The following is a 17,217-nucleotide window of genomic DNA, read 5'->3' on the forward strand; positions in this document are numbered from 1 at the left end:
GAAGTGCCAAGGTTGGACCCTTTCCAAGATCCCCTCTAGGCACTCCAAGAAGAAATGGAACTCTCCAAGCTGTCATATGTTGCATAAGCACATATTGCAGTCAGAGTTCCCTCCACAACATTAAGTTGCACTGAAGTAGCCCTCTTGTTCTCCAGGACAAACTTCAACCAGGCAGAGGCTGAATAAGAAGCCCACTCCCACCCGAGACCTTTCCCCTGGGCAACTTCAGAGTAAAGGAAAGTCCAGCCTCTTTTGAGTGGGTGGACACGAGCACAATTATTTCTAGTTGTTAAAAGTTTTACCTTACCCACATACTCCATCTCTTCACCACTAAGACAGGTGACTCCCCAAGAGTCAGTTTACAGTTTGTGTCTAGGTTTCAAGCCAAGACTCCTGCCTTCAACTGCAACACATGTCACATCATACCCAGCCCCTATTCCTCCTGCAGGTGGTTGGCCACAGTACGGCAATCCCATGTTGCATGTTCAGGCTATGTCTGACCCAGCCACATGGCAGTCCAGCCTGCGGGTACTCCCCCTGGCTTGGTTCTTACTTGTCAGGGGTAATCTTTTTTTCTTTGTCTGCCCCCTTATCTGGGGCCAGTTTGCCTTGGGAAATCCTACCACAAACTTCTGCTCCAGACAAAATAGATCCCAGTCTCGGGGTACACAAACCTCTTCACCTCGACAAGGTAGGCAACAAGATAGCATCTTTTACCTTTAAATAAAATAAATATAGTGGATTGAGAAAGTATTCATATGCCTTCATTTTCTGCATACTTTATTGTGGTGTAGATTTAATATTAAACTGATAAATTTGCCATTTTTGCCCAACAATTTACACTCAAAGACATAATAACAAAGAAAAAATATGTTTCCAAAAGGGTACATAGACTTATTAAAAATCAAAAACTAAAATCTCTCATTTAATTTAGTATTCAATTCAAGTTGTGGTTAGATGCATTCTGTTTGATTTAATTATCCTTGAGATGTGTCTAAACTAGATTGGAGTCCAACTATGGGAAATTGAATTGATCGTTTTGAAAAGCACACACCTGTATATATAAAGTCCCAGAATTCATACTACGTGTCAGGAAAATTCCAATCCATGAAGTCCAAGAAAATCTTTCCATACTCACTCTATTCCTAGACATAGTGGATAATAAATATACTTTGTAGATATTTCAGTCTTTCCTTGATATACTATCTTTTAATAATTGTTTTAATTCAGCATTAATTGTATTCATATTTCTAGAAAATATCCATTTGTGAACTCATGTATATTTTCCTTTCTAACTTGTTCCTTAGTGCGTTAATTGGATCCATAAGCTTTTATATTAAATTCACGATTGATCTGTGAGTATTCCAGTGATTTCTTGTTCAGTTTGTTTTATTCAGATTTGTTTTGGCTTACATTTATGTCTTTGATGAAACAGCAATTTTAAATGTAATGTTATATGACAGGTATGTAGCAATAAACTGGCCATTGCAATACATGACAATAATTTCAGTTGCAAAAATTAAAAAGCTAATTTTTCTTGCTTGGACTTATCCTTCCTCTATGGTAATAATTGGTATATTTTTAACTACACGCCTCTCTTTATGTGGTAATCGGATCAATTGGTTGTATTGCAACAACTGGGAAATTGTCAAGTTATCTTGTCTAGAAACCTATGTTAATAATGTTTATGCATTTGTTTTTTTATTTACATTTCTTATACCATTTTCATTTATTATCTAATCCTACATTAAAATCCTTTTCTATGGTAACAATCGCTATTCTTTTAACTGCGTGCCTCTCTTTATGTGGTAATCAGATCAATTGGCTTTACTGCAGCAACTTGCCTTACTATTCCTGCATTAAAATCGTTATTGTGTGCTGGAACAATACCAGGTCTCATAAAAAGGAAGCTTTTCAAACTTGCGTCCCACACTTAATAACATTAATTTTGCTTTTAAGCTCAGTACTCTTTGATGTAATAGACAGCGGACTTCAGTCAAGTAGAGAGAAACAAGCAGTATTTCTGCTGTTGCCTCCTGAGAAAAAGTATTTCTTCCTCCGCCTTGGAAATCTATTAATATGCAGTATCATTCTACCTGGGATTCACAATCAAGTCATTTTTATTTTTTCATGCAAAAACTAAAAAAAAGCATAAGGTTAGTGCAGCTTAATAGAATTATATTTTTACACTAAGATAAGTAATTTAGTAGTGTGTCCTTTTGTATTGTTGAGAATGTGAGCAGAATGTGCATGGTAATTGTTATTTAGATATGGTAAATGTTCTTTTAAGTGCTGTATTTGACCCTATATAATAATAACACAATTTCACTAAATGTTAATGGTAAAGCTGTCATTACTACAATTTCTTAAACTTAATGTTGTCTCAGTAAATGATTGCAGGGTGCGTAACCAGTCTGAAATAATAAAGAGTAACAGAGAACTTGAAAGAAACAAGGCAAGCTGTGGTTCAAGAATGACCTACACATGTCCCACATAAGAGCTATGAAGCAGTACCACATTTGAGTAAGCTTTAGTGCCTTAGTAGAAACTGAGATTCAGTGCTTTAGTATATAAAATAAACAGGGGAAAAATAGATATGGTAATAGATTAGTATCAGGTCTGTATGGAATAGATGAACCCAGACAGACATTTGATAGCCCTAAGACTAACACAGTAAACTGCTCACAATAAACTCACTTTAGACAATCATTACATATTTCACTGCTATAAAAATTAAAACAGTAAAGTATTCCACCATGCCTAGTTTCTGCTTTTACATTAATCACAACATATTGTCAGGGTTCTTTTCAACTATTAAACCACAAATATAGGTGTGGGTAAAGAGAGATCAGTAAAATCGTTTAGTCCTAAAAGACCTCCAGCTCTGGTCACCCATGCTGGTGAAAAAATCAGGGTGTATTACAAAAGATTTAGACACTCATTAGACACTAAAAGAGTAATTTAAATTCACCCAAAACAAACTGCTTATATATTTTTAATTTGTTTCCTATCAGACAGTTATTTCTTTTTAGCACTTTGTGCATGAATGTATATATACTTGAACACTGAATTTATATGTGTGTGTGTATATTTATATATGTATATAGCTATTATAATGGATGGTATGCAGCGTTGGAAGGCCCAGTTAGTACAGAAAGAGTGGCAGGATGAGCACTTCCTTACCCAGGCAGGTGACAGCGGATGCAAGAACAGAAGAGGGCATGCTGGCATACCACCAGGTTTGGATCGAAGAACAATACCTGACCAGGAGGCCATTGTGAAAGAAGGACAGGGGGAGGTAGAATGTCAGGACTATGGTCTCCCCAGTACAGTACATGGCAGCCTCCTGAGTCAGCATTCTCACACTGCTGGAACTTCTAATCCTGTGGGGCAGTCCTGTTGTATTCTGTGGTGGCCGCCAGGGGGAGCTGGTGGGATTAATGATCCCTAGTTTGTGGAGCTTCTGTTTAACCTGAAAGAACTTCAAACAGACTATGCCCTAGCACTGGAAGTGTTCCCAGGTCCAAGATAAAAGAAGCTGCTTGAGTTAGGTGGAAGAGGACAAAGCTTTCATGGAGGAGTGGAAAGAGAAAGGAACGAAGAGAAACATTAAGAGAATTGTGCCTGTGGTTACTATAAGAATCTTTATTGTAAGCCATTTATATGAATAAACCTGCATTTGCACCCGTGGCTTGTGACGACCAGGGACCTTGCCCCACCGGGACGCCTGGAGCAAGGAAGGACTGTGAGAGGGGCAATATCTATCCCTGGGTACAAGAGGACAGCCCCCCTGATTTCCATCAAGGACCATGGATACGGAGCTGGGGAGCTCAATGCTGTGGGGGTCCGTGGCCAACCCCAGGGGGCGCCTGGATGGTTCCTGAGCCCTGGAGGACATCACTTCTGCCACACCAGGAAGTGCTGCCGCTCCAGGAACTGTGTACGCCTGGAGTGCTTCCAGGTGCAAGGGGAGCACTTCCGCCACACCAGGAAGTGCTGCCGGAAGATCATCACTGAGCACATCCAGGGCGTGATTAAAGGGGCCGCCTCACTCTGCGCCTCTAGCCAGTCTGTGGCGGGGCTATCTGTTACAATATACACACTCACAAATTTTATATATATTTATATATAGCATCCACAATGGATGGATTTTCTGCTCCTTAGATGGATGGCTCTTTGACGTGGATCGCTATCTTTAAAAGGACTGCTTGCCTTTTGCCGCACTAGTTGGGAGTTGCCGTTTTTATATGCGCTCCTGATATTGATGATGCAATGCCAGCTCATTCTTTTGTTGACTCATCCCTGGCTGACATAAATGTCAAGCACTGTAGCAATGCATATATTAATACAAGAATACAGAGTTCATAAAACTTACAGGGTAAAATGTTCATTTTGACAATGGCAAGACAAGATTGAAAGGAGACAAAAGTTTAAATTGCTAATGGTGTTGATTACATCAGTCGGGGAGACAGAGGAAATGAAGGCGGACGGGTGACAAAGATTATGAAGAATTCACAAAGGACCATGCTAGAATCCTTTCTATTACATTTATTTTGTATTATTTCTGATTGTCTTTCTTTTGCTAAAGTATTTTGTAATTGTCTTGAACATGTTTTGTAATAGTTTCATTTCCATTTTTTTGCTTTTGTTTGTATTTCTGGAGGTGCAACTGAAGGAAATGGACCCCGCTAATTATACAGGTGCACTATGTAAGGCCTTTCTTGGTCCTAACTCTTATTGCTGGCATTGAGACACAGAAAACACAATTTTAATGAACATGGGAAGGAGAAACTGGCCTAAAGCCTAATGTAGACTGGCTGTGTCAAGAAATACGTATATGCAGGCCTGAAGCACATGCACTCACCGAAAACAACATTCAATTATTCCCCTGTATAACCTAAATCCCATAATATCAACACTTATTAACCCACAACCCACACTCAGTAATGAACCCCTGCGCATTCTACAAAATATTCAATGAAAGCAAAACAATAAAAGCCAGGGGCTATAATTTCCTACATTCATAAACTTTATGTCTGTAACTAACAAAGAAAAATAAGCAATGCTTTAAGTATGGAACCTAGCAAATTAGAGTGATGTCTTAGATATCATAAGACTTCACACTCAACCCCCAGAATCCATGAAACCATCAGAGTAAATAAGACAAAAGTTACCAGACAAACAAAAGTACACATAAATGGTGTTTAACATCAAAATGGATCTACAGTCTACAAAGGACTGAAAATTCAGAGCCTAGAAATAGATCCTAAATCAACAGTCAAAATTTATTGAATCTATTAACTGTTAAGAAAGAGATCATAAATGTAGCTACAGCATGAATTAGTTTAATATTGGCTGAATATAAACACTGCTGGAAGCCACCCAGGATGATTGACAATATTATCATGGTAAGAAGGAATTAAAAGACAAATACAGAGTGAGCTGAAGCAAAACTTATATTCTGTTACACCTAAATAGAAAATAAAAAACTGCCTTGTCCTTAATAGGACAAAGAGCAGGTAGATCAGAGGAAGAAGGGTGTGACAAAAGTGAAAGTGAAGAATAAAATATGAAAACAAAAGATTAAGACAACCAAACAATGAGTCAAAACTGCAGGCAAAAATCACATTTAAAAAGGAACAAAAAAAATTGTAAGGTGAATGAGGTAATCAACAGGTCAAGAATTTGAGACATAATTACCCAAAGGAGCTGCTGATTATATTAGAGGGTTGCATGGTTTGCTAATGTGGTGGATCGGTATACTCAGTCATATTGGTAATGCAATATGTTGCTAATGATTTTCTTTATCATACCTAAAATTGTGGAATTTCAAGTAGCTTGTGAAACATGTTGTGGTAACCAGGGGGCCCTATAACTGATTTTTCCTGGCTGAACAATGAAATCTTACTCTGGTACTATGGAAAATATAATAAATCAACTGTAGGGAATGGTATTACTTAAGGTGCTACATAAATAAAATGTATTATTATTATTATTAATATTAATCGCATCATACAATGATACACACTCTGCAAAGAAAAGCCACATTACCTTGTACTTCTTACCATCAAGCAGAGCATCCACTTTTTGTGACAAATGCACACTTGGACAATGTGTGTGAAAGACTGCAGCAGCTCCACTGAAAATCCTTTCTTCCTGCTGAACGACAACTAACTGAGCATGGAAGTCTTCCTCCCATTGATCTTTGTGTTTTTTTTTTGCTAGCCATGGCAAACTAAACCTCTATCAGTAAATTCTGCCACAAACCCATTGGAATATCAGGCTTGTCCTCATACAGACAGAATGTTGTCAAATTAATTTTGCCATTCTGATGGACAGGAATGTTCTCTTCACTGCCCTAACCTAAAACATTCTGCTGATTGGCTAGTGAAAAGTGAATCAAATTGAATTAGGAGGTATAGAAACAATCCTCTAATGGTGCCATTAGAAGAGGCTCATTGGCACTGAAATATAGTCTAGTACAGATTTGGTCTATTAGTAACTTATAAATTTAGATTTTGTTTTGAAAACCTTATTTCTGACAAACACAAAATTACACATAAATTAAAACAATCAAAATGTATTTCTTTTATAATAAATAAGTATTATCCTTCAAATAATTTTACGATTCTTACATTTTGCTGGTAAAAAGTGAGGATGTGATGTCCTAGCTTGGACAACAGATGAAGTGCCACTGATTATCACACCCAAGATTCACTGCAGATAGACCAAGTGTCTGTAACTCTAAATGATCACATCTTACTGATCCATACATAATAACGGTAGAGAAATGCAAACAGCTTGCTTCTCAGACCTTTAGTTTTCTTTAAGTTGACTTTTAAAAACATAAATAACTAAAGGAAGGTTAATTTCATATTAAGAGGAAAAACCAAGTTTGAAGGTGAGAGGTTTTGGGGGCACTGTGGTTGTTTTGCTCTCATTTTTGGATATGTACCTTTCGTACTTTGAACTTTTGTTTGGTTTAGTCTTTGAAGAATTGTGAGCCAATCACATAATCTCTGCACAATAAATGTTTGAAAAATGGCACATGCATGCATGCCATTGGTGTGCTCCTTGTTCACTGGTGCTGCCTTTCTGTTTACTCTTGCTGCAAGTCATGTTTCTTTTGTAATACAGATGTTCTGCTAAAGTAGAAAAGTTGTAGCTGAATGTAAACAAGAACTACAAGATGAAATCAAAGTCAAAGTTCATAACCAAAAATTGCACTAAATGACAAAGCTAAAACACTAAACTAAGTTCATATTTGATAATGCAGAGCACAGAATATTTAAACTGGAAAGCTTTACAAACAAATGCATAGATCCTTAGTCTCGGCTTATAAGGAGGGAATGGCACCAAACTTTATATTGTCACAACTGAGACATCACGTGCAACAGATCCTGTGAATTTCTCAGGAAATGCAATGGCAACCATTCTACAAAATGTTCATGCGAAACAGAATGGCTTCGGGAAATGACTCAAAATATGTCCAACTATGGAAAAACAAACAGAAAAAGTAAACAAACTGTTATTTGATACCAAAATGGATTTTATTATCCAAAGTTGCCTTATATGCTACTCAAGCCTCAAGAAATTAGTCTCCAAATGTGGGTAAGTAATTATGAATGCAAAACCATTCCCAACAGTTATAAAACATTGTGGTGTAGTAGGTTTATCTTAGTATTGTGTTAACAAACAAAACTTCTTAATTTTATAATTTTTTATTGGTTCTTTGAAATTTTGGCCAGCATTTTGTTCCTTATTAATGTGATTTTTGCTTTAGTCAAAATGTAATATGATGAAATAGTAATTTGAATGTTTTATGTAAAATGGTGTACACTAAGTAGTTTGTTTAATAAGCCTCATTTGTATATCCAGTTTTTCACAATTAAACTAAAAAAAATACTGCTGACTGTTATACACAGGCAGATTTACCCCGTGATACAGTCTTTTTAAAATGCTAATTATGCATGCAATTAGAAGCAAACTAAACACAAGAATTCCCTTGATTGTAATAGATAAAAATAGTTTGAAGTGTTTTATGTAGCATATAAAAAGCTCAACAACTCTTGTTCCATTATTTGGACATAGGAAAGTCAACTGATGGATAATTTAGTTTTATTACAAAGAAAGGTAAATGATTATGCTTCTCAGAGTTATTCTGTTCCTCTGTAACAAATATTGAATGTTTCATATATCTCAAAGAATACAAAAACTTGATTTGCTTTTGTATTGTTGTAGTCTTTTCTGCCTAAAGTGACCTGTGATGTTTAATATTTTCAGTGACAATATATAAACAGATTGAAAGAAGTGGAAAAATAGTAAAAATATCTAACTTATGCAAAATAATAGTGTATTGAGACATTGACATTGTTCCTGTATATTTTATGTATTGAGTTCAAAACTAAGATTTTATTTAAAAGGAATCAGCATTGCCACCTAAAGTTGCTTAGTAATCCCATTTCTAAACTGGTATGATCTATAAAACTTTCTTAAAAAAACTAAAAAAATGTATTTGTAACAACACTATAGTTTTATATCTTTTCCTTTTTAAGCAGGTCATTGACTTACATATTGCCAACTGTTCAAACATGTTGATGATTTTACATAGAGAGTTCTTATTAGAAGTAAGATTCAGTTTTAAACATTTTAATAAAAACAAGAGTTTCATAGGGTAGGAAAAGGGAAACTTGGAGAGACTGAACTTGTAACTTCAGTTTTAAAATGTGTGTTGATTTTCACACTTGGTAGCTGCTTGTTCAGACCAGAGTATCACAATGAAAATGATTTATTTCTTTAATTGTTCTTTTTTCATTTGCAGACAGATATACAATATTGCTGTTTAATGGTTTTTACCACCTGCTACAACAATGGAAAATGTATCTTATGAAATTTTTATTCTTACTGCATTCCAGGACTTCGGTATCAAAAAGGAGGAATATTTCTGCCTTTCCCTTATAGGCTATTTGTTGATAATAATTTTTAATTCATCCTTAGTTACTTTAATATACAACGAAAAAAAACTCCATGAGCCCATGTACATTTTTCTTTGTAACTTGTTGTTTTGTGAACTAGTTGGATCCACGTCCTTCTACATTAAATTTATGTTTGACCTTCAAACAGATGTCCACATTATTTCTCGTTCGCTTTGCTTTACTCAGATATTTCTTATTTATATGTATGCAGCCACAGAAATATCTATTTTAACAGTCATGGCTCATGATAGATATATTGCAATAAATGCACCTTTACATTACATTACAATATTCTCAACAACAAAAGTTCAAAAATTAATTTTTGTTTCCTGGATTTATCCTATTTTTATGATATCTATTGGAGTGATTTTATCTGCACGTTTGCCTCTGTGTGGCAATGAAATTAATAGAGTGTACTGCAACAACTGGGAAATTGTTAAACTATCCTGTGCAGACACAAGAAGTAATAATATTTATGGATTTTTTGTGCTTTGTACATTTTTAATACCTTTCATTTTCATTGTTTATTCATACATGAAAATTCTTTCAGTGTGCTTGAATAGTTCTAGATCTCAAAAACATAAAGCTTTTCAAACATGTCTGCCTCATTTGATAACACTGATCTTTTTTATAAGCTCCATACTCTTTGAATTAATTGAGAGCAGACTTAATGTAAAGAGAGTAAAAAATGAAATCACAGCATTTGCTTCAATAGAATTTCTTGCAGTTCCTCCTCTTTTAAATCCATTAATATATGGCATGATATTACCTGAAATACGAAAAAGGGTTGTTTATTTATTTTTAAAGAGAAAAAAACAGTCATCCTGAGTTCTTATTTTTTAACTTAGTAGTTTATATATAGGTAGCTGAATATTGTGATTGCTGAAAGTCGGAGAACAACAGAAGGCAGACACCACTAAAAAGTAAAAAGCAATTTCTTTATTCTTGGTGAGTCAAAGAGGCTGCAGCCCCTCTCAGCTCAGTGCCAATGACTGGTCAGATCAGACAGCCTGCAGCCTAACGTGGGGCTTCCCTCTTTATACCTAGCTTTTTTATTAAACAAAAAAATACATATGGCAGTTCATTTTGAGGTTATAAATAAATTACCATAGCTTGCGACTCCCTCAATTGGAATGTGCACATTGCGTCTTTCAGATAAAGAGGTTATCAGGGCACTCACAGTTTTAGGAAATATGCTCAAATAGTTTTAAGCAAGAATTCAGAAACGGTCACAACTGATTTATAATATCACACGGTGTTCTGTTAGTATCAGGAGGTCAGCAGTTTTTTAATAAAAGAATGCAAGTTAGTCCCTTATTCTGTGCACAAGCTTAATTCTTTTTCTACATAAATGAAGAACAAATCATATAGCTTTTTTTCATGATTAATACATAATGCAGTCCTTGGTATTTAACTACTTATCATTACAGTTAATAATATTTCTTCCTCAATATTTAATACAAAAATGTATCTAATGGACAGTAAGGCCTTATATTCTATCTATTGATGCATTTTTGTAACCCACTAATGGCAGGATCACAGTGCAGCTGGAACCTATCCCAGTATTCATGGGCACGAGGCAAGATATTATCACACTAAATTTCACTTTTGCTCATCAACAATATGTTTACTGGTGTATTATTTTCACTTTGAAGTAAAAGTCATTTTAGTACAGATAAAGTGATTTCTGGCTTCTTTCTCTCCGAACTGAGTTCTTATTTAGCATCCCAAACATATATAGAACATGTTATGTTAAAGAACAACTCTAAATTGCCTCTGTATGCATGTCTATCTGGGTGTGTACATGACACAGACTGGTGCTCCATCCATGTTGGATTCCTGTTATGCACCTCATGTTGCATCCTTTGACCTCAACATCATATAAGATTCAGCTGAATAAAGTTATTAGAAAATGGATGGAGGGGTTTCTGACTCTATTTCATCTGGTTTAAGCTTTTGGAAGTAAGTGCTCCTTTACTGGTTGATTGATAAAAATACTTTAAAAGGAAATACATTTAACATATACAAAGTAAATATATGAATGAATTTTGTGTGTCTGTCATCTCTTTACTGAGAAATAAAAAACTACTGTACTAGTGCTTGATATTGAGGAAAGACTTTGTCACCGAGTATTTAAAATTATTGTCTCAAATATTTATTAATTTCATTGTTAATCTTTATAGATACTGTAATAATCTATAATCTAATCTATAAACCCCAAAAGCATTTGCCTACTTTTATTCTAAGTATGAAAATATTTTTGATTCCTTGTAATTGTTTAGTATGTAAAGCATATTTAACAGGGCTGTTTAAAAGAAAATTATATTCACTAATTTAATTTTCTGTATGGTATTTTTTACAACCAATAACAAAAAACAAAAGCTGTAATAAATTGATAAAAAATATACTTTTTCATGAATATGCCACTATTGCGGTTGGTACCAGTGGTGCCTGTTTACACATTATTGTCACATGGGGGAAACTCCCCTTTTTCCAATGACAATTACGCCTGAGGATTTCAAGATTAAGTCTGGGTTTATTGTCATGTGTACATGGTACAATTAAATTCTTACTTGCATGTCTCCTCAAGATAGTGACAGTGATATAATACCAACAAAAACACAAACACACTCACTTTAAAACCCTGTGCAGTGCTTTATGATCTTGAGCCAAGTGGATGCCAATAGTAAGCAAATATTGAGGATGGACTGGCTTGCACACCTGTATAAGAAACTGGTGCCTTTTCTTAATAACATCTGAAATTCATTGTGCCCACTTTAGTTCATCAAAGATGATCACCTTATCAAGAACATCCTATCATATGCGGGTGAATTGTGTGGTCTGCTTTCTGAAGTCTATGACCAGCTCCTTGGTTTTGCTGACATTTCTCTGTTATGTGTCCTGTCTTTGTTTGTGAAGTCATTATCAAATTTAATGATGGAGTTGGAGCTGTGTCTTGTCACAAAGTCATAGATGTAGAAGAAATTCAAAAGGGTGCTCGGCACACTACCCTCCTGGTTGTTCAAGTTTGGATTTACTTTTATTTTTCGTCTTACATTCTGGGCTTAGTTTATTATTTTCATGCTCACCTATGACTTTAGCTTGCTTTCCCCAACTTCGCTCTATCCCCAGACTTCCTTATTGAAAAAACCTGCTGCCATGCACACTCAGTACATGTAGTACATGAAGATGTTTCACAAAAGAATCTAACATAGCAAAAGTTGAAATTACCATGGAAACATTTGGACCTGTAGTGATCCACTGACTCAATATTGGCCAAGTGGTGTAAAACCTCCAGGAATAGCAGACCAGAATCTCCACAAGTCTTTCCAGAGGGGGTGCACATAAAGGCAACTTGAGATCAACCAAGATTAACTGGCTTTGGCCTACACAGGGGCCAAAGTGTAATTGCCATGTCTTAGCCAGGGTTGCTCCCCACCATGAGGTTCATATTCATGGTTTATTTCCCTTTTAATGATTATGCATATCATTCTTTATTACTGGTTTTGTCTATGTATATAAGCTGCCTTTGTTATGTTCCATGTGCTTTGTGTGAGGTCCCCCAAGAGGCGTGGTCACCTGTCAACGTTTGTCTTTGTAAGTTAATGTGGTAGGCTTCCTGACAGACAGAGCCCAGTCTGCACTGGAAACACCACCTTCAGTCACTACTGTCAAAGCCCATTTGTAGCCATTTGGAAGTTGATGGATTTCTCCCCTCATTGTCCATTGTCCTATTATTAGACTTTGACAACATATGGGAGTGTCCTCCTCGGTGAGCACAGCAGACTTTAAGGAGCACACACCGCTTACACTTTTATTTTCCTAAACAGCACACACTCAGTGTTATTAAATTTTAATGACTGGGGTAGCGGGGTCACCCTCTGATTTACTTTCATTAATGGCACATACACATTAACATCACAGACCAGGGGCCTCATGTATAAATGGTACATATGCACAAAAATATTGCATATGCCCATTTCCACATGAGATGTGTATAAACTAAACTTGGTGTAATGCCTCACACATTTTCACAGCAGTCTCAAAGTATGCTTGTGCACATTTCTGATCAATTTTCTAAATGGCACCCAGTGTCAAAGCAAGTGCTACTGTCCCTGTGGGGTTTCCCTTTTTTTAATTGCATCTATGACACAAGCTTTCTCAAATTCATTGAAATTACTATAATTGCATATTATTTACAAATTTAAAGCACTTGATTGCAATCAATCTTTAACAATATAATGGGGCAAGGAATGACCAAACTACCATGGTTGTTTTAGCATTGTTACAAGGCATTGCAAATGGAATAATCAGAAGAGAGTGTGTATTTAGAGATCATACTGATTTCTTGTCCCATGATGATGATTGGCTTCTAAGTCGATTTCAATTTCCAGGAGCTATCCTCTTAGAGCTGTGTGCTGAACTGGGGCCAGCTATTCAAATGCAGATTTTGAGGAATTGTGCACAACCTGCTTTTTTGCAAGATCTGTCAACTTGGGTTTTTAGCCACAGGGACTTGAACGTGAACCAGCTGACCGATCGGTATTTCTCATTACTGAGTCGTGCCATGCCAGCTGATTTCCACATGCTGTGGTTGAAAAGATAAATATCAAAGCACATTTCTCAGCAACATCAAGTTTTCCAAATGTAATCAGAGCAAACAATTGCATGCACATTGGTATAAAGACACCTTCAGAGAAAGAATTTGCTTTTTCCACTCTATTAATGTGAAAAGTATCTATGTTTTGAAAATTCTTCTCATTAATGTTGGGACAAGACATATAAAGTCTCGCCAATAACTGCTGAAGCTCAAAAAGCATGAGCTCCGCAATTCTGCTACCTCCTTAAGTAGTGTTGACACTCGAATTTACCTCTGTTATAGCGCATCCATGTGAAAACAGCAGTGTCAAATGTCTGGGGGTGGGGTAAACTCGATCTGGATCTTACATACAAAGGATGCATGTGCCCAAAACATTAACATTTATATGTTACATAAAAGCCAGATCGAATGTTATTTACCTTGAGTTATTTACTTACATTACGACGGTTCAAGAATGCACTTTTGCCATCTCTGTACTTTGTATATGTACATGGGAAGCTATGCACTCATGACTTTACGCTGTAGGAAGTAAGTAAATAAATAAAGGTCAATAGGTAAATAACATTCAATCTGGCTTTTATGTAGGTAACATATAAATGTTAATCTTTTGGGCACATGCGCCATCCTTTGTATGTAAGATCCAGTTCAAGTTTACTCCAACCCCCGCGCATTTGACACTTCTCGTGCACATAATAAACTTAATCTTAAAATCTTTTAATTTACTATTTTCTCAAATCCCATTGTAACTAAAGTAGCACATTAAATGCTTCATATTCTGTGTGTTCTTCTAGGTGCTCTATGTGTGTGAATCACTACTTGCTTCTTAAATGGGCTTTCTCTTATGCGACAGGACACAGAATACATTACTTTCATGATATTACAGCTCTCTGAACAATTTAAATACTAAGAAGTATACTTGATATAATTTTCATGATGAAATGAATTAAAGCATTATTTAACATGGGGCCATAGTGGCGCAATGGTAGCAACGAGCTGGCGCCCCTTCCAGAGATTGTTCCTGCCTCCTGCAAGATGCTTTCTGCGCTGTTCATGACCATCAATGAAATAATTTATTGCAGCAGTACTGTCTCTTTTTTTTATTTTTATTAATTTTATTACAATTCATACAAATCAATCAAGTTTTTACAAAAAGAAAAATTGCGTTAAGAACAAATTGATCCCCACCCCTGAGAGAGAGAGTAAGCCAAACAGCGTGAAATTTAAGACCTGGAAACATACCTAAATTAATAAATTCTCTGTGCTTTATGAGCTTATTTTAAAATATTACTCATTAGATCCTGCCATGTTTTGAAAAAAGTCTGTACGGATCTCTAACTGAGTATTTGATTTTTTCCAATTTCAAATAGTATAACACATCAGTTTCCCACTGACTTAAAAGAGGAGAGTTTGGGTTCTTTAGGTTTATTAGAATAAGTCTGCGTGCCAGAAGTGTAGTGAATGCAATCACGATTTGTTTGTCTTTCTCCACCTTAAACCCATCTGGAAGAACCCCAAACACAGCTGTTAGTGGGTTAGGAGGGATTGTGAGTCCAAGGCTGTCTGAAAGGTAGGTAAAAATTTTGTCCAGAATGATGTTAATTTGGTGCAGGCCCAGAACATGTGACCCAGTTAGGCTGGAACTTGTTTGCAGAGTTCGCAGGTTGGATCATGCCCTGAAAACATTTTGGAGAGTTTTAGTTGAGACAGATGTGCTCGATATATAATTTTGAGTTGTATAATTGTATGCTGTACTGTCTCTTTAAAACGTACTAACCCCTAATTCCTGTCCTTCATTTTCTTTCTCCAAGTAACCAATCGCCACACAATCAGCTCTTTAATAAATGTCAAGCCATCTGTAAGCTTAGAATGACAATTCTTCAAAACTTTTAAGAAACATTGAAACATCTTTGTAGTAAATGTTTAATTATTCCATCCATCTATCCATCCAGGGTGGCGCCAGTCCCAGCAAGCATACAACGCGAGGCAGGAACAATCCCTGAACAGGGAGCCAGTTAATCGCTACCACTGTCTATCATGTCCACTCGTTTAATAACAGTATACATTATTTAAATTGAATTAAAATTATATCTATATAGTTTAATATATATATTTTACTACATTTCATCTGAAAAATGATATCAAGAACTCCAAGAAGATAGCGCCTGGAAATCTAAATCAACTTAGAACCTAACTGTCATCATATGTAAATACATGCTTTCTTCTGTTGAATTGAATTTAATTCCTTTATTGTTATTGTATGGTACAATGAGATTCAATATGCAAATCCTCCATAAACATATTTTCCTATAAAATGGTAAAATAACAAAAACAATAATAACAACAATATGATAAAAGAAAACAATGAGAAATATACAATATGAAAGCATAAGTGGCTCAGGTTGTGCAATATTACAACTGTAATGCAAGTTTACAGTGAGGTAATTGTACTTATAAGTGTAAACAGTTCTACCAAGAGCACTTGATGTGCTGATTGAGTGCGTTTAGAGCTCTTGGGATGAAACTGTTTCTAAACCACAAGGTTCGTGCAGGAAAGGCTCTGAAGTGTTTGCTGAATGGGTGCAGTTCATATAGACTGTGTGCATGGCTGAGGCACTGTGTGCTAGAAGCTGTACCCCAATAATTCTCTCCGTTCTTGACACAGTTGGCGATAGAGCTTTCCGATCAGCTGCTGCAGAGTTGTGATTCCAGATACACTGGGTTAAAGTACTCAGTGGTGCACTGAGAGTAACAGCACTAAAGCAGCTATAGTGTTTGGAATAGTTTGGCTATTCTGTGCACCATTATATGGTTACTGGTTGATTACAATCAGATGCCTTAAACTAAAAAACAATATGCAGTTAATTTCAGTGTATTTGATAAAACCGTGTCAGGGATGTGCATCTAGAAAGTTAAGGGAACCACCCTGGAAAAGTAGCGCTGCTTTGATGCTGGGTGCCACCAGTTTGCAAAACCGAGCTGAAAACTTGCATACACTATGGTTTAAGCTGGTGTGAGAATGTGTGTGGCTTTACGTGATGTGAGCACAGAAAAAGGAGTTTGCAACATTTTTGTGCATACACACTGTTTATAAATGAGGCCACTGGTGTCTACCATAGCAGCATTGAGTTCAAGGAGAAAACAGCTGTGGACAGGGCACTAATTCAACAGAGAACTGGGGAGTCAAATTTAAACTTTAGCTCACACAGGTACCAACTCTTTATTGTCAACTAGCAAAATACCCGCGCCTTCGCAGCGGAGAAGTAGTGTGTCTGAGGCATCACACACTGCATGCACAGGTTTACCTTTCCCAGTCCTGCAAAGTCAGTTCACATGAGCAGCTCGGAGTACATGCATCGAAGCTTCGCAGCTGTGCTTGTGCTATCTTGTGCGATCTCGTGATGTCCACAGCTTAATTTAATGTTAGTTCACGGCGACCGAGCTGCAGGCTATGTATATATGTACGCAAGTAGGTTCCAGTTATGACCGTTATGTGTAGAATTTCGAAATGAAACCTGCCTAACTTTTGTAAGTAAGCTGTAAGGAATGAGCCTGCCAAATTTCAGCCTTCTACCTACACGGGAAGTTGGAGAATTAGTGATGAGTCAGTCAGTCAGTGAGGGCTTTGCCTTTTATTAGTATAGA

General features: G+C 36.3%; 1 protein-coding gene across 1 annotated transcript; it reads left to right on the forward strand.

Annotated features, from left to right (window-relative positions):
* The first annotated feature begins 8,870 nt into the window (after nt 1-8,870).
* On the forward strand, nt 8,871-9,803 carry LOC120524500 (olfactory receptor 1-like). Its single transcript, XM_039746335.1, has one exon. It carries the CDS (start codon nt 8,871-8,873, stop codon nt 9,801-9,803), a length of 933 nt encoding a protein of 310 aa, XP_039602269.1.
* The last annotated feature ends 7,414 nt before the right edge of the window (nt 9,804-17,217 follow it).

Source organism: Polypterus senegalus, chromosome 2 (genome assembly GCF_016835505.1).
Source record: "Polypterus senegalus isolate Bchr_013 chromosome 2, ASM1683550v1, whole genome shotgun sequence".
Taxonomy (NCBI): domain Eukaryota; kingdom Metazoa; phylum Chordata; class Cladistia; order Polypteriformes; family Polypteridae; genus Polypterus; species Polypterus senegalus.

Excerpts from the sequence above, each read along its gene's own strand:
- LOC120524500 (XM_039746335.1), top strand. The coding sequence starts at position 8,871 with ATGGAAAATGTATCTTATGAAATTTTTATTCTTACTGCATTCCAGGAC.